Source organism: Protopterus annectens, chromosome 10.part0 (genome assembly GCF_019279795.1).
Source record: "Protopterus annectens isolate FY-2018-M chromosome 10.part0, PAN1.0, whole genome shotgun sequence".
Taxonomy (NCBI): domain Eukaryota; kingdom Metazoa; phylum Chordata; order Ceratodontiformes; family Protopteridae; genus Protopterus; species Protopterus annectens.
In genome coordinates, this window is record NC_056744.1 from 74,863,841 (window position 1) to 74,889,420 (window position 25,580).

A 25,580-nucleotide genomic window follows, 5' to 3' on the forward strand; every position below is an offset into this window, starting at 1 on the left:
CATGCCTTGGACCGTCCTGCCAAGATAATGCCCCCGCCCCACCCCATCTGAGAGGCGTCCATGGTCACCGTGGCCACTGGAGACATAGGAATCAAGCTCCTCCCTTTGTCCAGATTGGTGGAGCATAGCCACCAGCGGAGGTCCTGTTTGCACCGTTCCGTGAGAAGTATTAAGTGGGAAAGAGGACGTTTTTGAAAGGACCATTGGGCCGAAAGGAGCCACTGCAGGATCCGCATGTGTAACCTGGCTAGAGGCACCAGCATGATGATGGCAGCCATGGATCCCAGGAGCTGGAGAACTAACCAGGACTGTACTCTCTTGAGGGGCAACAATGTGTGAATCTGAGACTGCAGCACTCTTATTCTCTCTTGTGGCAGAAAGGCCCGCATTTGAATAGAGTCTAGCTCGGCGCCTATAAAAACAACATGCTGTGAGGGCAGCAAGGCAGACTCTTCCCAGTTCAAGGTAATTCCTAGTTGATGACAAAGTGTAATGGTAGCCTCCCTGGCTTGAATAAGGAGATGCCTGGTGGGAGCGGTGAGAAGCCAGTCATCCAGATATGGAAACACCTGGAATTCCCGACGTCTCAGGTGAGCCGTCACCACTGCCAAACACTTGGTAAACACCCTGGGGGCTGTGGTGAGACAAAAGGGCAGGGCACGAAACTGGAAGTGACTGGCTCCCAGCCGGAAGCGTAAACGAGTCCTGGATGCCTTGTCCATCTTGATGTGGTAGTAGGCATCCCTTGAGATCGATGGAGCACATCCATACTCCTTTTTCCAGCAAGGGAAAAATGGACTGAAGAGTGATCATTTGGAACTTGGACTTTAGAACGTAGTGATTCAATCAGCTGAGATCCAGAATGGGCCTCAGGTCCCCTCTTTTCGGCACCAAAAAGACTCTTGAGTAAGTTCCTGATCCGATATGGTCTGAGGGGACTGGTTGGATGACTCCTTTTTCTAGCAGCTTTGAAACTTCTACTGCTGCTTGATCCCGTTAACTGGGTGGAATGTCCGGGATGCTTTTGACTGGAGGGGGTGTTGATAAAAAGGGGATGGTGTAACCTCCGGTAACTATTCGAAGCACCAAACGATCCTGGGTGATGCTTTCCCGGGCTTCCGGATGCAACGAAATTCTGCCCCCGACTGGCTCCGGAACAGCACAGTCAGGCAACGCCTCAGGAACGCTGAAAGGAAGACTCGTTTAAGGGATCACGGTCTCCCGAGTTATGGGGGCCTCCTCTGCCTCTAGGATGGCGTCTTCCAGAATAATTTCCCCGTCCTCTGCCTCTGGAGGGGGACTCACCTTGAGCGGCAGGGAAAGACTTCTGTGACTTCATGAACCATATTTTCCCTCCTCTCTGAGCCTTGGGGTAAGGCCTAGAAGGATGAGAGAAACAGGCCCCTACGGCAGATGGGGTCTTCCCCTCCTGTTCGCATCTGGTGAGGGTGTCTTTCACATTGGTCCCGAAGAGTGAGGACCCATCAAAGGGGGCGTCAGTGAAGGAAGACTTAAAGGCCTCTGCGAAATGACACAGGCTCATCCAGGCTTGCCTTCTGAGAGCTACACCTGTGCTAGCTGCCCTACTCGCCCCTTCGGCTGCATAGGATATGAGCCTCATGGATGAGTTGACAATGGAACCAAGGGTAGACAACTGGGCGTTAATAGTCTGCGCTACCGCCTCAGGCATGTTACCATCAGAGTGTCTCCTAGCTCCTTAAGGAGATCTCTCTGGAGCCAAGTAAAATGACAAAGATAATTCAGTGACCACAACGTAAAGGTCGCTGAAGACAGGGTACACTTCCCGTACTGGTCCATACTCCTGGACTCCTTGTTAGGAGGATGGACAGAAGAAGAAGCCTCTGCAACTTCCTGCTGAGTGGCTGCCGCCACCACCAAGGCATCTACGGAAACCCCTTTTGTCAGGAACTCTTTCCCTGGGGGAGCAGAAAGAAACTTATTTGGACGTCTGGGCACCGGTTCCATGGAATCAGGGGTCTTCCACACCCTTCGACAAATCAAATCCAGGAGTTCATCGAAGGGTGGAGACACCCAGGTGGCGGAGGGTTGAGCTCAGAAGGCCGAGAGGAATACCGACTCCTCCTCAGAGGGGGTCTTGGAAGGCCAGTCGCCTCTCTGCCTCAAAATCTTCTGGATGTTGGAGAAAGAGACATCATCGGAGGACGACTTAGGGGACCCCTCTGACTCCTCGAGGTCAGTATCGGAAGTGAGGGACTCGTCCTGAGAGTCTATGTGCTTCCTCTTGCACAACTTCTTTCTAGGGGGCTCCTCAGGTACCGACCCTGAGGGGTCCTCAGAAAGTTGGGGACCGGTCATGGGGGTATACTCAGACCTTCAGGCTCCGCCATCCACGGACAGGGGTGTGTCAGAGGCTCTAGCCGGGATGTAGGGGAAAGGAGTGACCGATCCGGGTGATGTAACTGACGATCTGGCCAGTGCGCTCCTCATGGCCTCGAAGGCAGGTCCCCCCGAATCTGAGGACCGACCTGTCTCAGAGACCACAACCGGAGTCCCCGAGCCGAAGCACCGAGAGGGAGACTCGGAACCAACAAGAGTCCCGAGGTATCCCCCTCGGGTCCGACTGAGGAAACCAGAGTACCAAAACCAGAGGATGGAACCGACATGGTTGGAGCAGACGACGGCTCCGATAAACTCGCAAGGGGCATTGGAGCCGACACGAGAACATCACTCGGCGCAGAGCACTCCGGCTCCGATGACACAGGGGTGCTCGGAGGAGGAATCATCGGTACAAGAATAGGGACTGGCTCCGGAGCTGACTGGGCCGGAGCCAAGAACAATTTTGCTAACACCGGCGACTGCAGGAGCCTCTGGACCACCCTATCCACATCCAAATCAGACAGCCTAGAGGATTTGGAGGAAATAGAGGGAGATCGGGATCTCCTACCCGGAGACTCAGGCCTAACACTGGGTGACTGGCTCCGAATAGGTTCCAATAACATCGGGGCTGAGGTCGACTCCAGTACAACGGATACCTTCTGCGGCCCCTAGGACAATGGAGCCGAGGAGGCAGTATCCACTTTCGAAACTTTCTCCGGGGGCTCTGAAGAGACAGATGGAGCCGGAGATCTTTTCTTTGCCTTGGAAGTCTTAGACTTAGTACTAGAAGAAGAGTCTAAGGACTCCTCAAAAGAAGGTTTTAACCAGGCCCTTCAAAATCAACTTATTTTTTCTTTCCTGCAGTACCCTCGGGCTAAAAGCGTGGCAAAAACTGCAGGACTCTTGCAGGTGAATAGCACCAACACAATAAACACAGATAGAATGCCCATCTGTGATGGACATCTTGTAGCCACATTTAGAGCATTTCTTAAACCCAGAGGCTTTATGCTCTTTCTGCTCTTTAGAGATAATAGTACACAGCACCCACTCAACTGACAATGACAGACACGAGAGGAAGACGGGAAAACCAAACCAAGAACTACCAAAGAAACTCTAATTTAAACGTTTCTTTGGTGCAGCAAGGAATCTAACTACCGACCAACAAAAACACAATTTTACACAAAAAACACACCAGAGAGGAGTAGGTCCACTAATTTAAACGGGCCTAGCCCGCCAAAAGAGGGATACTACAAAAAAAACCACAACTCGCTCACACAGTACACTCACAATGAAAACTAGCTATTAAAATAACTTTTTACTAGAAACAGACTGCTAAATACTTATGAAAAGTATAGAAAGGGTACTTAGCCACAGCCAAGCGCGACCACGTCCTAACTCTACAAGCGGCAAACGAGATCTGGGGCTAGGGCGAGGTGCATCTTCGGATACCGGGTTAGCCCAGCCAATTAGAGACTTCGTGCTAGAAAATAAGTTGGCCGAGTCGGAGCCGTGAGTAAAGAGTGTAGGTGAGATAGGACCACATAACATCAGTATATACATGTAACATAAAAGTTAGAACTAGACATTTAGCAAAACCGTGGTTATATATAAAAGGTGGTAATAATAACTACATAAAAAATGATGATTTCTGTAATGTCTTTCAATCTAAATGGATTTACAGATAAACATAAAAAAAGAAAGAGTAGTGAACTATATTAAAAAATGTAGAGTGCAAATAGCTCCGTTACAGAAGACATACCTAGAAAGAAGTGAACAGAATTTGATAAAGAAAGGTTTTCAGGATGGTTATTCAGCAGAATACTTGGGGCAAAGGAAAATAGTACTTATATTAATTTCAAGAGGAACTCCAATAGTGACAGAAGAGGAAAAAAAAATAATTATGGAAGATACATAGTACTAAGGGGATACTGGCTAGGCAGGAGGATTACACTGGCATGCATTTACATCTCCCTAAAACTGCTATAATGGAGCTTAAGAAAATTCTGGGAGAAATAATCAGCTTTCATCAAGAAATATTACTTATAGGTGAAGACTGGAATTTATTTTGCAACAGTGAAGATGTGTCTGGGGGGCCTAGAAAGGAAAATATAACAAGGGAGAGTAGATTTTTGAAGAAATTTATGAAAATGTTTGGCATTGAAGATGTGAATTCAGTACTAGGAGTTCGGAGTGAATTTACATACTAACTCACCGAGATACAAAAATTGGACTGGGCTAGATAGATGCTATATGTCACAGGAACATGTGCATTTAATTGAAGGTCTTGAAATGCACCCAATAGCTATTTCAGATCACATACCAACAATAACTAAAATAAAAATGCAATGTAATGAAATGAAAATAAGACACTGGCACTTTCCCACCTACCGGTTGAAAAGAGAGGAATTTAAGGAATGGATTGTGGAATTAATTCAGGAGCTACTAGAAAAGACAGACTTATCTTCTGAAAACATAGCTAAGGAGTGGGATAAAATCAAAGTGCAGTTTAAAACTATGTTGGAAATAAAAGAAAGAGATATGGTTAAACAGCAACAAGAATTACTTAGAGGGATTGGCAAATGTTAAAGTATTGCAAAATAGGGGGACTCTCAGAAAAAGAAAAGGAGCAACTGCAGAATGCTAAACAGAAAATAAGGGATTACCTTGATAATATGCATGAGTTCAGAAAGATTGCTGTTAAGCAACTGTTTTTTGATAATAATTCTAGAGCACAAAAACTTCTAGCACAAAGCTCAGGCAACAAAAAGTGGAATGGGCAGTCAACAAGCTTAGGGAGCCTATAACAAGGGAGATAACAAGAGACCCTGTAGAAGTATTAAAAACATTTCAGAAATTTTATGAAAATTTGTATAAAGCAGAGAAATATGGAAATGAAGAAAAGGTACAAATGGAAATGTTTATGAAAGAATTCAATATGCCAAAGCTAGAGGTAGATGAGGCTCAATTACTAGCAGGATAGGAAGGAATGAGATAAAAACTGCTATGTATAACCAATCTACAAGAAAGTCCCTAGGAATAGATGGTATTCCTGTGGAAGTTTGGAAGTTAGGAGGAAAAAAAAAACTGGCAAAGATATGGAAGGCTTTGTTTAACAGTATTTTAAGAGGAGGAGAAGTACCAGTATCCTAGAAGAAGGTGGTGGTAACGGTAATACTGAAAGAGTTTAAAGATCCATCGGATCCAACTTCATACAGGCCTATTTCAATACTAAATCAAAATTATAAAGTGTTTATGTCTATAATGACTAAAAGAATGGCAAAAGTGATACCAAAATTGATAGATATGGATCAGTGTGGTTTTGTGGAGGGGAGCCAAATATTTGACAACATTAACAGAACAATGGTGATCCAGAGGGAATCAGAATGTAAGAAAATACAACTGTTAGTGGTGGGTCTTGACGCAGAGAAAGCATTTGACAGAGTAGAGTGGGACTTCATGAGCAGGGCAAATTAAGCATTTGCTTTCCCCGATACAATTATAAGGGTGATTACAAAAATATATGAGGGATCGGAGGTGTGAATTGAAGTGGGTGGAATCCTCTCCAATAATTTCTCCTTGAGTAGAGAAACCAGGCAGGGTTGTCTGTTTCCCCCTTTGTTGTCTACATTATATTTAGAGCCATTGGTAAAGAAAATAAGGGACTCAGAAATTCAAGGATATAATTGGTATGGTAGTCAGAAAAGCTAGCCCTATTTGCAGATGATATTACTTTATACATGACAAAACCAGAAAACGACATTACAGTGTTGTGGAACATTTTAAGACCATTTCAGATCTTCTCGGGATACAAAATTAATGAAGCTAAAACAAAGGCAATAGCGATAAATTATGTACCTACACACAAATTGGTCCAATATCCATAATTATGGGGACATGATAAAGTGAAATATTTAGGAGTATGGATCAGAAATTACCGTGGTGGCAAATAAGGATACATGGGAGGAGACTAAACAGAAGATAATACAAAAGTTGAGAAACTGGAAGTCGTTATATGGCTATGGATACTAAGATACAAGCCATTAAAATGTTTTTAGCCCCTTTAGTATTGTACACAGGTCAGGCATACTTTTATCAACCGGAGAAGTTGTGGATAGCAATTAAAAAAAGAGTTGAAGGATTTTATCTGGGAAGGGAAGACAGCAAGGGTCAAGTAGGATAAGCTGATTCAACCAACAGAACAAGGTGGACTAGTATTATCTAATTTGAGGGGGTATTTTAGAGCAACACAGTTAAGGTTCTTATACATAGCACTAGCAGAAAACTATAATTCAAAGTGGAAAGGAATGATGCTGACACAGGAGGAAGCTCAAAAATTAATGAGAGATTGGGATTTTGGATGCAGACTCTTAAGGAGAACAACCAAAATCATACAGAGTATTATATTCATAAAATAGTAGGGAGTATTCTAAGAATCAAAGCAGCGCGAGAATGGAAAAAGAGACTTTGCCGATAGGGTTGACCTTGGTCAGGGATACAGATAAAAGGCAAGAGGGGGCTGGAATTTATTGGAGAAAACTGGCAAATGAACCAATGTATTGGGAGCAAACAACTAGAAAAGGAAAGGTAATAGAATGGGAAGAGGTCAAGAATTTATTTGGACCACAGGTTAGAGATTGCCTTCTCTATCAAGGATTGATATCAGAGTACAGGTAAAGAGAAAGAAATACGGGGCTCCTAAATGAATGACCAGCACTGGTAGAGTTTTTAATAGAATCTAGAGCAGAAGCTGCCATTAAAAAGGAATAATTAGTAAAGCATATAAAATATTGCATGATAATTATAAGAATCAATCAAAGGAACTTAGAAAGGACTGGGAAGAGAGATTAGATAAGCAATTCACAAAGAGATAACGGGGGATATATGTATATCTCCAAATATGCAACAAAGTCTAGAAAATGTAGGATCTTTGCCTGGAAGTGTTTACATAGAAATTTTTATACCCCAAGTAGACACCAAATAATTTTTCTACAGGTGGATAGCAAATGTTGGAGGTGTGATGGGCAAGAAAGAAGTAGCTGGGAACATGATTTTTGGAGGTGTGATGAACTGGCAGACTTTTGGGATTCCCTGCAGATCGCTCTGTAGGAGATGCTGGGTGAACAGATTGGACTGACTGGGGAGATGATTTTTTTTTTTGTTATGCTACAGAATCAGAATTGTCTAGACATAGTAAAGCCTTGCTGAGTCTAATTATGGTGGCTGCCAAAAAATCAATTACTAGAAAATGGAAATCAGTGTAGAATAACTTTACTAGAAGTAGTGAATAACAGAGATAAAGCAACCAGAACTGGGATCTTTAGAAAAGGGAAGGAACAAACTACATAGGAAAAAATGGGAATTGTCGGAACAATATATGTAGAGCAGGAGCAAGGTTTAAGAGGCAAGATCTGAATGAGCTATATAATGCTTAACTGACAATTACTAGATGGTTTATAAGTGATGTATAATGTTTACAACTATAGTTGTTTCAGTGGTATTTGTGATGTAAACTGTAACTAAAGTGATATTTTGTATGTTTTTCATTTACATAAATGTAAGATGCTTTTGTCATATGTATAAATTTAATAAAGATGTTTGGAAAAAAATAGGACTATTTTCCAAGGTAAAACGATTCTTGACACAGCAAGCATGGAGGAACACAGCTCGCACTTTTCTACTGAAAAATCTCCTCTATGCCTCATCAGTTGTTGCTATCCTACAGTCATGTCAATTAGCTATGCTGGAGCAAAGTTATAATGAAACTGCAAAATACACAACTAATCATACCAGCAAACCTTATAACTATCTAGCTTTGAAGATCCTCAACTCATTAGAGCTAACAAATATAATGGCCTACTCTCATCTCAAAAGCTGCCCACAATACCCATTATCCCTCAAGCAGTCTGCCACAAGCCACTTATTAAACTGATACTCATCACAAAGACTACAACACTCTTTAAACAAACATCTTAGAGTTAATAATGAAGTCAGTCTCAGCCACATAGGAATGAAGTCTGCATTTCAGTACTAGTCAGTGAAGAACTATTCAGTGAGAGGGCTGGATGCAGTGATACTTAATCATCAAAACTAAGCTCTAACATGAACTTTTTATTTGTGAAATGTAGGTCATACAGGACAGCTACTAAAGACCACTTCAGCAAAGCAGTATGCAGAATAAATATACTTGCATATGAACAAAAACTAAACTAAGACTAAAACTTCAGAGCCAAGTTCATCATCAAAGACAAAGGTAAGACGTGCTGCTATTGAAACTCTCATAAGATTGTGCAACACTTCCCTTTCCAGGGTTGTGTTATAATTACATCACTGCAAACACATTGCCTACACAGAATGTATTCAGACATTCATTACATGCAAGCATTCCCTTACCTGACTGCCATACCTATTCTTCAGGTTTGGATCTCTTGTGGAAACTGTTCAAAAGATAAATGGAGACAAGAGTAATTTTAACAAAACATGATCACCTGACTAATGTATCCATTTGGTAGAAGTTACCAGCTACTTAATGAATTGAGCACACTAAAACAACAAAGCTTCCCCCAATGGCATTCCAATAGGGGGTACAAATGATAACATAAAACAGCAAAAGCATCCTATAAATGTAAAGTACAGTTGTGTAAAATCTTAGAACAACAGTAGATTTCCTTCTCATCACTGTTGCAGTATTCATTATATTGATCCCATGCCAAAGGCGGCCAGACAGCATACCAAAGCCTTTAGGTTGCTTTAAGGGAGGGGTCTATATTATAATCTCGACGTTACGGAACATCGAATACAATATGGTCAACACCATATTATCAAAGTTCCATAACTTTGAAAATAAAAAGAAATCAAAACTTCAAATGCTTACCCTAACGGGTTTAAGCAGAGGGGCAAGCCCCCCTACACCCCCCGCTACTTAAATATACCAACTCCGAGATCGCACTTTAATGTATTATGGTGCGGAAAGGGAAGATTTCCCTTTCCTGCACTGTAGCGCGATCTCTGAGTTGGTATATTTAAGTAACGAGGGATGTGGGGGTTGCAGGGGGCTTGCCCCCCTGCCTACACCTGTTAGTTTTTTTTTGTTTTGAATTTTTTTTTTAATTGAATTTTGATTGTTTAATAGTTCGATGTATAAAGTTCGATGTTTGTGCATTTGATCCATTAAACAGTTGAGATTATAATATAGACCCGCTTTGAGGTGCACCATATGTCACACATATGGTCTTTGCATAGCATAGAGCATAAAGGTGATGTCCGGATGTACCATCCTTAGAACTGATAGCCCCAGTACGGGCACCAGTCCAAGGAAAAGAAAAGGTAATCAGTACATCAAGAAGAGAAATGGGCCAGGGTATGAGGGAGGGAGTGAATAGTGCAATAGTGAAGAGAAGTACATCTACTGTTATGGTAAGATGCTACAGAACTGTACTATGTTCTTCCACTTCACTATTGCAGTATTCATTACGTTAGGGAGAGTGCCAAAGCTCAGGAAGAAACTTGAGAGGAGGAAGGACCAGCAGAGCCCTCTAGGAAGCCATGGAGGATGGCCCCAACAAAACCAGTTCTAGCTCTGGAGATTCCTTCCAACTTGTAGTACTTGGTAAATGTGTGCACAGAAGTCCAGGTAACTGCCTCAATAAAAGAGTTAGTATCCAAACCCTTGAAAAAAGCACCGGAAGAAGCCACAGCCCTAGTAGAATGAATCTTAACAGAATAAGGAAGGCTCTTATCATGAAAGGAATAACAAAAAGAAATAGCTTTTGAGATCCCAAAAGAAACAGAGTTTGCTTGGATACAGCTAATCCCAAGGACCTGGGATGAAAGGAAACAGCTGATCAGATTTACTAACAGTCTTATTCAAATAAAATTTGAGTCATCTCTGCACATCCAACGTGCACAGCACCTTCTCACTAGCAGATTGCGAAGAAGGGAAAAAGTGGGCAAATGAATAGACTGATTCACTACCCTGGGCATAAAAGGAGGATTAGTACGCAAGGACACCCTGTCTTTATGAAACACCAAAAAAGGAGGACAAGCCATAAGTGCTTGAGGCTCAGACACCCACCTGGCAGAAGTAAAGGCTTACAAAAGAACAGTCTTCCAAGAACAATGCTGCAAGGAAGCTGCAGGCTCAAAAGGAACCTGAGCCAATTTTTCCAAAACAAAATTAAGATCCCAGGGAGGAGGAACAGGCTCCCTGGGAGGCCTAATATGAAGGACACCTTTTAGAAATTGCTTAGCATCAAGTCTAGAAGCTAATGGAGGAGACAAAGGCAGACAAGCAGAGACAGCTGATAAGGGGGTCTTAACAGAAAAATAAGCCAACGCAGCATTGAGCAATTCACACAGATAAGAAAGAATCAAAGGAACATCCACAGAACGTGGATCCAAGTTACAAGAAAAACACCAAATAGAAAACCTCATCCATTTAGATTAACAGAATTTTCTACTAATGGGTTTCCTGGTCTCCTGCAGGACCCTAAGCACATCCTCAGAAAAAAGGTGTCTATGTGGAATCAAAACCCTATCACCCACATTGCCAGTTGAAGAGTGGACAGGTGGGGATGGATGAAAGATCCCTTTTCCTGTGCGAGTAGGTCCACCCTGTGAAGTAACTTATGATGACAGAAGAGGTAACCAATGCTGTCTCGGCCAAAAGGGAGTCACCAACAAGATTTTGGGAGCATCCTGTTGAATTCTGAACAGGACTTTTGGAATAAGGGGGAGGAGAGGGGAATGCATAAAGAAACATCCCCCTTTCAAGAAGAAGATGGAGCATCCACCTTCCAAACCAGAGGACCTGGGATTCTGGTACAAAATAGAGGAGGTTGCCTGTTAGGACGTGAGGCAAATAGATCTATTTTAGAAGTACCCCACTGGTGGACAATGTCCAGAAACACATTCTTGTGAAGCATCCATTCCTGAGATTGAGTTAAGGACCTGCTCAGTATGTCTGCCACAATGTTTTGACATGAGGGAATGTAAACTGCCTGAAGAGTCACTTGATACTGGACAACAAAATCCACAACAGGAGTGCCAACCAACAAAGAAGACAAGATTTTGCTCCCCCTGTTTGTTTACATACCACATCACTGTGGTACTGTCTGTAAATACCTTGACAGGTCCTGGGGAGAAAAGAGGATGAAAAGCCTGAAGCGCCAGCAGAAGAGCTCTCATTTTTTTACACTGATGTGCTCTTTCTGTTGAAGAGGCAACCACACCCCCTGCACCTTTAGAGAGCCAAAAGCTCCTCCCATCCCACACCTGAAGTGTCTGTGAACAGCTCCTGAGAGGGAAGAGGGGGATGAAAAGGGAACCCTGGATTTAGAGACAATTGGTGGATCCACCAGTGAAGTTCCTTCTTGAGACAAGGTAGAACAGGAACTACAATTCCTAGGGGATGCACCTGATGAAGCCCAACTGATTTCAGAAACCAGTTTCTCATGTGGAGTTTGGCCAGAGGGAGCACAGGGATGGTGGATGCTATAAATCCCTGTGCTCTCAGAAACTCCCTGGCTGCAACAGAGGCCAGAGAAAAAAAAGAGTTTGAAAGAAGGAAAGGAATGAGTGTCAAGGCTTTGGAAGGAGGCAATGATATGAGCATAGGCACTGTCTGAATCCTCCACCCCAGAAAAACATGGTCCTGAGATGGAGTAAGAAAAGACTTTTTGAAGTTTATTGTGAACCCCAAGCTTTGCAGAAGGAAAAATGGCAAAATGAAGATTTTGCAACAGGATCTCTGGAGAGGATGCCTGAAACAGGAGGTTGTCCAAGTAAGGAAATACTTGGATCCCCAGAATCATGCAAAAAAATCACAGGAGCAAGACATTTGGTGAAAACCCCTGGGGCAGTAGAAAGGCTGAAGGGCAAAGTAGAAGAACTGATAATGCCAGAAAGCAACAGAGAAACAATAAAACTTCCTGAAAATGAGATGGATCAGAATACAGAGATAAGCATCCTTGAGATCCAAAGGCAGCAATGTAAGCCTGAAGGGACAACATTCAAAAGGAGGGCACCTTCAGAGAAGTATTTAGATGAAAAAGGTCTAGAAATAGTCTCCAAGTATCCTCTTTTCTTGGTACTAGAAACATCCTGGAGTAAACCCCCCCTCCCCCTTTGGGTCACAGGTACCTCTTGAATAGTACCCTGAGTCAAAAGGGCCCGAAGCACCTCTAGAAAGGAGAGTTGCTCCCAAGAGGGCTGAGGAACACCTATAAAAAGGGGAAGTGATTTCCAAACCATGAAATACCCCTGACGAATGATAGTACCCAGAAATCCTGAGTAATCTGTAGCCAAACAGGAAGAGAGCCAGAGGAGCAAAGAAAAAGAGGAAAGTGGTTGGGAAGAATAGGACAATCAGACAGCACATGGTTTATCTGGAAAAGGAGACTTCTGAGGCACTGAAGTCTGAGTAGCAACAGCAGAAGGAGCCCACATACCACCCTTTTTTGTCCTTAAGAGGCGGGCAAGATTGGCTATGAACAAAGGCTGGCTTATTGGAGTACTTTCTCTGAAATTTAGGCACAGGAGAAAAACACATGTTTAAGTTCCTATAAAGCCTTGCACTTATCCTAAAGGGACTAAAACATAGCAGTAGCAGCTTCACCAAACAAGTGTATATCAAGAGGGGCATCCATCAATTTAGCCTCAATATCATCAAGCAAAGGTTGAAGCCGAAGCCAAAAATACCTACTCATCACTGACCCAAAAGCAGCAGCCCCAGAGGAAGCATTTGCTGCATCATAACTGCACTCAATGGAATGATGAGCCACCTGGGAGGAAGTCCCTAACAGGGAAAGAGCTGAAGGTTTCCCCTCAGAATCTGGAAGAGCAGAAATAACCTGACAAGCCTGGGACAGAAGAGCCAACAAATATCTGGACATATGGGTCTGATAATTAACAGCCCTAAAACCCTAAACTTTCTTGCCTAGCCTTTCCATGGTCTTGCTATCTTTATCAGAGAGCAGTAACTTAGAAGAAGGAAGCAATTGAGAAGGCTTGTCAGAAGCTACTGACACCACCAAGGGGTCAGTAGAAGGACACTTGTACATAAATATGCAGTCCTTAGGCACCTTATAAAATCTATCAGGTTTCTTGGGAGCCGGGGACTCAGAGTCTAAAGCCTTAGAAGCACTGGAAAAAGCAACCAGCAAGGCAGCCAACATAGGAGGAACAGCAGAAGGTTTAGGGGAAGCCATCTGCAGCAACTCATAGTAGCTTTTATGTATCTGAGAGACCTCAGCGCAATCCCATTGAAAGAACTCTACCATCCTGGAGATTGTGTCCCCAAAAGAAATCTCTTCAAAGGGAGTATCAGGACTTATAGATTTCTCTTCCTCTAATGCACAGTCCAAAGAGAGAAGGAATCTGAGAAGAGTAAGCAAGGGACTCCTCATCCAAATCCAGCTCCTCTTCATAGGAATCCTGTTCCCTGGGTCTTTTTAGGGGAGTACAGGACCACAGGGGGCTGGAACAGAAACTCCCTGAGGAGGTTTCAATGCCATCAAAGAGGTAAACAAACCCTGAGTGAAGGCCTGCTACTCACTCTGTGGATCCTGAGGAACAGGAGAAATATGTTCAGTCTTTTGCTTTTTCTTCAGTGGACATACACCTTAAAAATTTTGGAAGGTTCTGACCAAGGACAGCATTCAGTGACAGCAGTAGGACTTCGTCTCAGACTAACATTTCAGGAACACCCCTAGGCATCCCGGAAATAATTAGCCATGGTTCCCCCTGAATGTCCAAAAACTGACATCTGCAAAGCCTTCTGGTCATGCTGTAAGTCAGATCCCCACCAGCCTCCAACCCGGTTGAGGCAGAGGAATCCAATGACAAAGCTGGGTGAACCTCCAGGCATTCACTCACCTTGGGACACATGTCTGGTGGAGGCTGAGCAGCAGAAGACACCAGCCTAGGCTTCTTGGCCTTCTTCTTCAGAGACAGCTGTCCCTCGGAGTGGGAAATCGCTTCCATCGTGTCTTTTGCAAGCAGCTTAAGATGCTGATTTTCAAGATAAAGCACCAAAGAAGATAGTCTACTACAACGGGTTTTAAATACAACAGCCTGACAAATGGAACAGGATGTATGATTGTGAGAGGCACCTAAGCAAAAAAGACACTGGTTGTGGCAGTCTTTATGGGGAATCTGTCTTCCACACTGGCATTTACCCTTCTTGGATGACATGAAACCCTACGAGCAATAGTAAAAAAGGATAAGTAAATAAAACAACCCCAACAGGGCACTTATATGCAACAGCTTGGTGAACCAGCAACGGAACGGGTGTTAAGACAGACTATCAAGCAATGGCATTCGGAATGGTGGCAAAGAAGTTCAGAGGATTTTATGTCTGGACAAAATATGCCCTACACTATCCAAGGAGCATAAGTGTGACTTATGGTGCACCTTAAAGCAACCTAAAGACTTTGGTATACTGGCCGGACATCAGGCCGCCCTTGGCAGGGATCCCTAATGTAATGAATACTGCAACAGTGAAATGGAAGGATATCCTTATATACTGATTTTAACATCAGGCAACAATAATAAATGCTTCTCACTGTATAAAAAACAACTGGAAAATATGCGACAAACATAAGATGACAAAATACATACAAAAAATTTTTGTGGTTAGGCACAATGATAATGTTGGGGGGGGGTCTCAGAAGGAAATAGGCATTAGAACGATTAAATTATCAAAACAAACATACTCAAATTCCCCCTCTTCTTCTGTTCTATTTCATATCTGCAAAATGCAAGAACACAAAGAGAAAAGATCTGTTCCAAATTCTTCCTCCATTGTTTTGGAAACTGGGCAATTAGGTCAGTGAACTGACCAAAAGGATGAATGACAGCCACACCTCAGGCATTAAAGATAGTGCAAAAGGGCTTGGCTTTGTTCATTTCAACTAGGGCACTCTTTCTGATAAATATGGCTGAAGGCTGAAGTTGAGATGTGAATATACTGAGCGATTCTTACTTTGTCAGTGCCAGAGTTAAGAGTCTGAACCAATTTCTGTCAATGTACTCTGCAACTCTGAATCATACTGCACTGACAGACCTGATGATCACACAGAAGGTGGAGAGCTGTCATTTGTACTGGTGTGGTATTGTTCATCGCACAGGAGGTGGAGTGTTAACATTAGTACTGGTGTGGCATATTCATCAGACAGGAGGTGCAGTGCAGCGTTACCATTAGTACTGCTGAAGCAAGCTCATCACACAAGAGGTAGAGTGTTACCATTAGCACTGGTGTAGCATGTTCTTCACACAGGAGGTGGACTGCTACTATCACCAGTGGTAATCATGACATATCAGGATCCCTGTTGTCCACAATGAGCAACTGCCAAAACAGTCAGTAGAAGAATTTAAAAAATGCCAGAATGCTCTATCTTCTCCTTCCTAGAGTTACTATGAAGCTCGTGACTCTATAGTTAACACAACTAAATCTGAAGCCATCAGTAATAATAATGTTAACTGGGGTGGTCCTTTAAAAGGCAGCTTAGGGCTTCATCTTCTGGAGGACATGAGTCTCACCTTACTAAGGAAGCAACCAAGTCTGCCCTCACCCCTGATGTGGGGGTGCTTTCATGCTGGCTAAGTTATCATAAGCCAGTCAAGTTTATGTCTTACAGCATATTCTCATCAACATGATGAAAGACCAATGTTTGGTCTTTGCTGCATGGTCCAAGAGACTTGCAGATTTTACTACACAACACTAGATAGTAGATGAAAACAGAAATAATAAACAGTTTATCTGTACCTGTTATGCATTTTTCAAAATAAGGCAGACTACTTTTTACTTTTAGTGATGTATTCTTCTAATGGGTACCTGATACGTCACTGGACCCAAGGGTTACATAAAAGTTGAAGTTTCAAGGGAATTCAAGGCAGGAGCTATTAATGTTGTATTGTTGAAGTCTAACTTTTCTTCCAAGCAAGTCTGGGAAAAGAACAAAAATACAGGCCCACACTTGAATGTGCATGAGTAATACACTAGGTTCATGCAGACTGCTTTGTGCTAAGGAATATTAAGAGGGCAGCAGTGGTACAGCCAGACGGTGTGCATAATGAAAAAAACTATAACAAGTCATAATCCTTTAAAAGACCATTCAAAAAGGACACGCAAGTGGGCCAAGATCACCCAGCTCGTTCTCTAAAGAAGGCCTGCAGAATAAAAGAGTGCTGTGCCTGAACTTGACTACAACCAGCTGTTTTCCTCACTTCATTCATTCAAAACTTACCAAGTAGGTCTTGTCAGTCAGTCAAGACCGTATTAAAATTCAACAATTCTTGTATTGCAGCTTCAAACTAAGCTCAAAGGAATACTGAGAAGAGCTGTACTACTGAAGATCAATAATTTGAAGATGTCCACACCAACTGGCTGAACACAAAATTCAGTTTAAAAAAATAGTCACTTTCGGCCTGCTCATGTAGGAGACTGCCCCTGCATACTTAACATATTTACAACTACAAATTGGTTCATCAAAAGGATATTCACTTTTCATATTCAGTAGATTTTAAAAAGTATGATCTTTGAAAAATTCCAAACAAACCAGAGACTCTACTGATAAATCTGTACAACAAAAAAACAAAATCAGTCCGTGGGAGACCGCAACCACACCAGTTTATTATAAACGTCAGTAAAATACCAGAATAACGTTTTCATCAGCTTAATTCCCTGACTTCTTCAGATACACTGATGAATTATTCAACTGAGTTTATATACTATGCTGTGGTCAATTAAAACCATTATTTAATTGAAATTTAAAGCAGTAAAACCTATTTCACTTATAAAGACTACTGAACCAAAATCTGTGTGTATTATACATGAAATGTATATAAAAACATAAATATACATAAAAAGTATATAATATACTAAAATATATTAGTTCTTAATGTAAAAAATAAAGTTTATACTGTATTCCACCAAATACATATTCGTAAAACCATTTTTTCCAGACAAAATCACAACTTAGCAGCTTTCAGTTTTAACAATAGTGCAATAGATATAAAATCATTCAAGCCAAGTGTTTTATTGGCTTCCAGTAAAATTTGCCAATGAGTTTCCCGATGTTCTAATCTAATCTCCCAGGGACCCCCTCTATTATCCCGGTGCATAGTCGTTAGTACAAAGAATTAGAACCTGGCCTGCTTACATACCAAACTGTGCCGAAACAAGGCATTATTACAATTTTGTCTTTGTATTTCATACAGGTGTTCGTATATCCTTCTCTTCAAATGCCTTTCGGTTTTACCAACGTAAAACCCTTGACATTTTTTTACATGTAGCCAAGTATATCAACCCTTGACTATTACAACTGGAGTAGGTGGATGCTGTTATCCACCTGTTCCTGGTTGCAATGTATACTTTGTCAGTATGTGATACATATTTACATTGCGTACAAGCACCACACCTATATGTTCCTTTACATTGGTTTGAAGACTTATTAACCCAAGATTCATATTCCAATATATTCTTAATATTGCTCCCCTTACGAAACACTGTTTTAACTGTTTTTCCTTTAAGGTTACCAAGATCAGTAATGTCTCTTTAAAAATTCATAATCATAATTTAAGAAAAAATGCGACAGAGTAATGTACTGATTTACACACTGCATAGCTATGACACAGTAATAGTCATGCACTGTGATGATGATTGAGTGCTAGCCACCACTGAATTAATGAAGTTAGTGATCCCAACAGATTGCATATGTTGTATTTTATGGTCAAATGCTTAAAGGTTCAGGGTAAGCACTAGGCTAGCTGCCCTTGCAGGCCATTTTAAGCCTAGCCAATTTCCCCTTTTTGTGCTTAAATTAACCCATCCCATGGTTGATAACTATATATTACCTCTAATGAGAATAACTGGGATCATACCACAGGTAATTTGAGTGGACTCATGTATATGATAAAGTATTTAGGAGCTCCCTTTGCCCATTAATAGTACAGGGGCAGTCCTGGGGTAAATGTTCTGTTTCCCATCCACAGGTCTAAGCTGTGCTTGAATATGGACGCGGATGAACTTTGTATAATCTGAATGGGGTGTCTGTTCCCCGAGTAGCAGTGCCCTCTGTGAGATACAACTGTCCCTCCAAACTGTTCTGTTTATGCTGCTGAAGAGGTTTTGATCCCTAGACAGATTATTTCCGATGCCATTTGACTTGCTGATCTGCAGTAAGTCCATCAGTATTGGGTTGCAGGATGCTTTGTATGCCAGAAAAAGGTCACTTCTTTGCATTCTGCAGGATACTAAGTATAGCGACAGGCCTTTGAGTTGGTCCATAAAGAGCATGTTGTTTAGGCCTTGTATCCTTTCAACATGGTAACTCTGTCAGCATTCCAGTTGTTTCATGTGTCTGGACAAATGCATGCAAAAAAGGGCATTATATTCAATGACTGGCCTAATGAGGACTCAGTAAAGGGAAACAATGACATTCCTAGATCTAGACACAATCCCTTTATAAGTTATGCAGTATAGAAGGACTTTCTTACAACAGTGGAAACGTGTTGGCTAAAAGGTTACTGCTTATACAAGATTCCAAATCCCAAACAAGTAGATCAACTCTTAAGAGATGTACTGTCAAATGTGGTAGTTCCTTGGGGGAGGTGACTTCCCAAAGGATACAATAATGCATTTTTTGGCATTTAGTTTCAGTCCATGATTTTTGCACCACTTACCTGGAAAAAGCTCATTTGGGGATTCAATGACTGCTCTTGGCTTGCAGTCATCTGCAAACTTAGTCAGCCAGAGTGTTTTGGTATTGGCTTTAGGATACCAATATTGTTATAATGTCACAACTAAAAAGCAAATGCTTATGTATAGACTAGAAAAATGGCTGTGGTGAGCACCGTTTGTCCGGAATTTTGAGTTAGGCTACATAGGTGGGTGTTACTTATTCTATTTTCTCCTTTTGTAATATTTCCATCTTCGTTGTCTCATTCAGCTGAATATACAACATCTTTATCTTGGTCACCCTTCCTTTCTGTTAAATAAGAAGCCCGAATATTGCTCCTATATTCTCAGTCATCATGGACTTCGAAATATACCGTTGTGATGTTGTACAGGGCCACAGCATTACATTCACATATGATTGTGAATTGCTGTTTGAAATAACTGAGAAGACTGTAGTATACTGGAAATAACTGGAAAACTGAAATGAGACCGGAATGAATGTCTTTATATGTTAATGACCCAAACTTGTGCTGAACAGGCATCAGTCTCTCCTTTATTGGCCAAGTCTTTTTGTACTTTTCTGAATAAATTCTGCACACACTGTAATTTGGTTTAGAATGGTTTATTAGATGTTAACAACATCCTAATACTGTCTCCAATAACAGTGCTGATAAGAAATAACAGTCTACAGAAATTCTGGAATGCTGGGTAACATTAACAGTGCTGATAAATATATCCAAAGTTTATAAACAAATATTCTGATTCTCCTGAAAAGTATCAACTGAAACATCTTTTCCACCGGAAGAGTATGGATGGATATTTAACCTGACTTCTGTACTCGGGCTCAAGTGTCTGTTCTGCAAAGATCTTTATCATATCAGTCCAAAAACTAACTTACTGACTTAAACTGACAGTGTCTGAAGCATTTTCTAAAAATACCAAAACCCTGTAATATTTTATACTCCTCCATCTAACATCTATCCATCTAACATTCCATCTGTATCATCCATTTTCATTCACCATCAACCAATGGAACTCTGATCTGATCCGACTCAGCCATTCTACTACCTCGCAGCTGCCAAAAAACTCAAGCTCTCTTCCTAGCCATAATACTCAAAGCCCAGTCTCCCTCAGATCTTTCCACAGCTTGAGACAGAGAGAAATTGTAAAATAATAATGATCCTGTAAGTCACGGTTATAACTGGAGTTCAACATAAGGGACCTAAGGTGTCCCTGTAACATTCACTCCACCAGAAGTTATCAGAACAAACAGGCAGGGAGCTGGATTGGTGGGGGGGTTTGAGGAAGAATGAAAATGGACAACACAGATGGAATGTTACGGTGAGTACAAAACTTCTTTATCTAATGCTGTCAATTTTCATTTGTTCCTCAACCAATGGGACAGAGTCCCCAGCTGCCCAAGTCCCTGGGTGGACACTAAGGAAGGATATTCCAGAGTATGATCGAGCCGAAGGCTGCTCTTCCCCTCAAGAACATGTCCACTTTGTAATGAGTGATAAAGGTATGGGGATTGGACCAAGTAGCAGCTGCACAAATATCCATGGATGCTCTGGACTGAACAGACCTGGCTGAATGAGTCTTCAATGCTTTTGGCAATGAAGAGTCCATCTATTGTAAATGAAAGAAATACAATCTGTCAGCCATTTAGATAAAGTTATTTTGGCAACAGGTTTTACTAACTTATTAAATGCAAAGGAAACAAAAAGTTGGTCCAATTTTCTAAACTCTTCTGTTCTGTGCAAGTAGAAACACAACTGTCTATAAACATCCAGTAAATGCAACAACTACTCTCCCTTATTAGTGAAGCTGGGGAAAAATTCAGGAAGATGAATGGCCTGGTTAATACTGGATTCTGACACCACCTTAAACAGAAAAGAAGCATTGGTATGCAAGGAGACCCTAACCTGGTGAAAATTCAAGTACAGAGGTTTGGAAGACAAGACCTGCTACTCCAAAAATCTCCTGGCAGACGTAATAGCCATTAAAAAGAAGGTCTTCCACGTCAGAAACTTGAAATCATATGTAGCCGCTAGTTCAAAGGGAGATTGTGTTAAGGCCTGCAGTACCAAGTTCAAATCTCAAGGTGGAAATGGGTCTTTATAAGGGGGCCTGAGAAGCAATGTGCCTTTTAAAAAGGCTTTACACAGCTTAGAAGAAGCTAAAGATGAATTTTGGGACCTCACATGAAAATTAGAAATGGCATTGAGTTGAACTTTAACAGCAGGTGCACTCGCAACCCCACTGAATAATTTCACCACAAAATCAAGAATCAAATGAATCAGAGCTCAAAAGGTGTCTAACATGACTTTTCTCAGCCCAGTAAGCAAACCTTCTCCACTTACTTCTGTAGAGCTTCCTTGTGGTGGGTTTGTGTGATGACAAGAGAATAGAACAGACAGGGGAGGAAAGCATGGGTTACTAATGGAGTTGGAGAAGCCATGCGGTCAGTTTGAGATTATGAAAATCCAGGAGAACCAGGCCTGTCAGATGAGACAGCAAGTCTGGAATTGGATCCAAAATCCAAGGGGGATGCAGGAGGTGAGGCCACAGAAAGGGGAACCAAATTTGTCAAGGCCAATAAGGGGCAATGAGGGTGACTCTGCTCTTCAACCAGACTGCTTTCTGATGGAATTTGGGGATCAAAAAAGTCAGGAGATAAACACTCTGGAGATGGGGGGGGATCGTAGAGCACAGCACCCCTCAGTTACTCCGAAGGGGGGATCAGGGCAAAAAAGCTCCTACATTTGTTGTTCAGGGGAGATGGGAAGAGATCATAGCAAGGTTGGTCACACTACTGGAAGATCATATCGAACACTCTGTTGTTGAAGAAGTAGAATGGACCTGCTCAATTTGTCTGCTATCACGTTGGACTTCCCCAGAATGCGTGTTGCAATCAAAGTGGTTGGAGGTGATCACCCATTGCCCCACTCTTAGGGCTTCTCAACATACGGGCAGGACTTGATTCCCACTTGTCTGCTGATGTACCAAACCATGACATTTTGTCCATTTCGACCACAATCATTCTGAGAGGAAGAGAGTTTTGGAATGCTTGCAACACCAACAGCACCACCCTCATCTCCACAACACTGACATGCAAGTTGGCCTCTTTGGGGGACCAAGTACCTTGGACGGTTTTGCCCAGGAAATGCCCCCTACCTGATATAGGAAGCATCCTTGGTCACTACGGCCATGGGTTGAGGAAAGACAAAGGGATGACGGTGTAAAGGTTGCCGTAACTACATCCACCAGAAAAGGCATCACTTGCAAACCTGAGAGGTCCTTATTTTCATAAACGTGGGCTGATAGATTATCGACCATTGCACCTGAAGCATCCACTTCAGGATCCTCGTGATATCTTACGAAGGGTAGAAGATTATTGTTGCCGACATTGATCCCAATGCCTGAAGAACCAACTGTGGTAAAAGCCTGGTACTGCAGATTATTTTCCTGACCTGAGATTTTACTGTCTGTAGTCTCAACATGAGAAGCAATGCTATCATTGATCTTGTGTAGAATATTGAACCTATGAATACCAGAGTTTGAGTGGATTGTAACTGTGACTTGTAATTGGCAGTTATGCCTAGATGAGAACAGGTTTGAAACACATGGTCTCTCGCTTGTACCAGTTGATGCCTGGTCTCTAGGTGGTGATCAGTCAGTCTTTAAAATACAGAAACACTCTGAATCCCTGCAGTCTCAAGTGAGCTGCTACCACTGCCAAGCATTTGAACACCCTGCTCTGAAGTGGCAATGACTGGCTCCCAGCTGGAAGTGTGAGTACCTTCTGGATCACCTGTCCTGAAGGTCCATTGAGCACATCCTCTCATCCTTTCCCAGAAAGGGCAAAATGGACTGAACTGTGACCATCCGGAACTTGGTACGTGGAAGTGCTTTGTTTAGCACACTGAGATCCAAAATCAGTCACCAGTCCCCTGTCTTCTTTGGCACTAAAAAGAATCGTAAGTTCCGGACTTTATCAGGTCTAGAAGGACTACCTAGATGATTTTTTTTCTAGCAGCTTTTGTAATTCTAGTGCTGCTACTTCCCTCTGGGTGGAATCTTGGGAATTCTCTTGGTTATGGGGGGTGTGAGGGAAAAGGGAATAATATAACCTCTGGAAATAATCCTATGCACCCAGGTATCGTGTTAAACTTTGCCAGGCTTTCTGGTGCAGGGGTAAATGACCCTTGACTACCTTCAGAGGAAGGTAGTTGGGACTCAATTCAGGAGCGCTGAAAGGGTCTGTCGGAAAAGGAATCCCTCGACCCTCGGTTTTGCAGGCCTCCTCTGCCACAGGAGTGTCATCTACCATAATCATCCCCCACTCCTGGTGGACCTACCTCCACTTATATCCTGGAAAGGACCCAGCGATTTCTTGAACCACATCTTACAACCTCCTCTCAGGTTCCTGGAAAAGGTCAGCTGAGGGGTCAAAAAAACATATGCCTACTGCAGACAGGGTCTTCCCATCCTTCTCACACCTGGAGTGTGTGTCCTTCACTGTGTTGCCAAATAAGGAGGACCTATCAAAAGAAGCACCGATAAAAATTACTTAAAGGGCTCCATAAAATCACACAAGCGCATCCAGGCATGCCTCCTAATGGAAATATCCTGAACCCACCGCCCTTGAGGTGCCTTCTGTAGCATGTGGGATAAGCCTCATGTATGAATTAGCAATCGACTGAAGGATAGCCAACTGTGAAGCTATACAAGATTGTGCCTCTTCAGTAATGGTCCCCAGATAGTTTGAAAGCTCCTTGACTGAAGTCCCTTTGCAACCTGATAAAGTGTGCCAAACAGTTGAGCGATAGGATGGCACACATCACTCAGGCATATACATGCTTCCCTAACCTATTCAACGCCCTAGACTCACTGTTAGGCAGGTGGACACAGGAACTCTGTTCCGCGAGTTCCTTCTTTGTGGCCGCCGCCACGACCATGGGATCAACTGGTACACCCTTGCTCCAATGCTCTCTCCCGACTGGTGGAGCCAAAATCCTGTCAGGACTTTTGGGGATCGGCTCGATTGTATCAGGCTCCTTCCACACTCGCCAAGACACCAGGTTGATAAGGTGATCAATGAGCAGAGTGACCCATAAGGTAGACAGGCCAGTCCCAAATTCATCCAGAAACACAAACTCCTCAGGAGTTGGGTTTTGGGCAGACCAGCCACCCTTCTGTCTTAAGATCTCAAGAATGTCTCCAAAGGAGATGACCTCAGGTGGTGACTTGGGAGACACTTCTCCCTCACCAGAGTCAGTGTCCTCTGTAACAGATGCCTGGGGGGAGTCCAAGTGCTTCCTCTTGCATGTTTTCTTCCAAGGAGCTACTTCGGTGGGGTGTTCCAGAGAAGTATCAGAAGAAATAATACCCGGCAGGGTAAACTGGAAGCTTCAGGCCGTCTATCCCAGAGAAGTGAAGTAATGAAGATCCCTGGGCATAGACAGATGAGAAGTCAGGGTTAGATCGGAGGAGGAAGAACCCACTTGCGCTGCCAAAGCAGAGAATACCCTCTTCACAAACTGAAATGGGAAGAGGGAAGGCAATGGAGCCGAAAGAAGGAGTCTTTGGTCCGCTACCTCTCTCCACTCCAAGGGCTGGACACTCGAGGTGGAAGCCAGAGCTGAGCTGTCAAAGGATAAAGCTCCAAGAGGAAGAGACAGCAATGACAACCTCGGAGTTGACCCCCCCCGAATCTGACCTGGAAGCATTGGCTCCGAGAGTCGTTCGGATCCAAAGATGTCAAAGCCAACGCACTTCAGAGAAGAAGTAAGATCTGAAAAAGGCAATCTCTTCAAACCCAACATAGATAGACTGGGCACACTTGAAGCCAGGGACTTTAAAAGACACTGCTTGTGTTAGAGGAGGAACCACACTCTGTGGGGGAGTGAAAGGGTGCTGCTTCTGATACAAAAAGGTAGGAATCACGACAACACCCTTCTGGAAATGCTCCATGAAGAATCCCTTCATCATCCTCTCCACATCCTCTTCCGTGACTTCTGGAGAAGTGAGCTGAGTACACAGACAGTGACTCAGAGCGCCAGTCTAAAAAAGACAAGGGCACCCTGAAGGGCACTGGGTCTAGGCTTAGGGAGTAGGCAGTACAAGGCAGACTCCTCCAATCCAAAACCATCTGATCCAAAGAATCTTGAAGCAGCAACAGCAATGGACATCTTAATCGGCTCCAAAGAAGGTCAGGTCCCAGATGCAGTCAGATCTGACGTGAACTACTACTTGATCGGCTCTGAGGAAGTGGAAACCAAGGAGTCCAAAGATCTAGATCTTTTGGATGGTTTTGAAGCAGGTGACTGAACTCCAGCAATAGCAGTGGAAAAGGGAGTAGGCAGAAGACCTTTCAAAATGAGCTTGTTCTGCCTCTCTGTAAGAGCTCTGGGGTTGAACCCAGTAGAAACAAAGCATTCCAAATCCAAATGGATAAGGCTGAAACTAAATGCATACATGAAAACACAAGTCTGACTCTATATTTTCAGGCCTATTACTCTACCTTATTCTACTATAGTAAACT

General features: G+C 42.8%; 1 protein-coding gene across 1 annotated transcript in view; it reads right to left on the reverse strand.

Annotated features, from left to right (window-relative positions):
* NUP85 (nucleoporin 85) overlaps positions 1 to 25,580 on the reverse strand; it is a 1,184,651-nt gene that overhangs the window by 766,049 nt on the left and 393,022 nt on the right. The window contains exon 5 of the mRNA XM_044085035.1: positions 8,749 to 8,792. Within this exon, the coding sequence (XP_043940970.1) occupies positions 8,749 to 8,792 (44 nt within the window). The remainder of the gene's footprint in view (positions 1 to 8,748; positions 8,793 to 25,580) is intronic.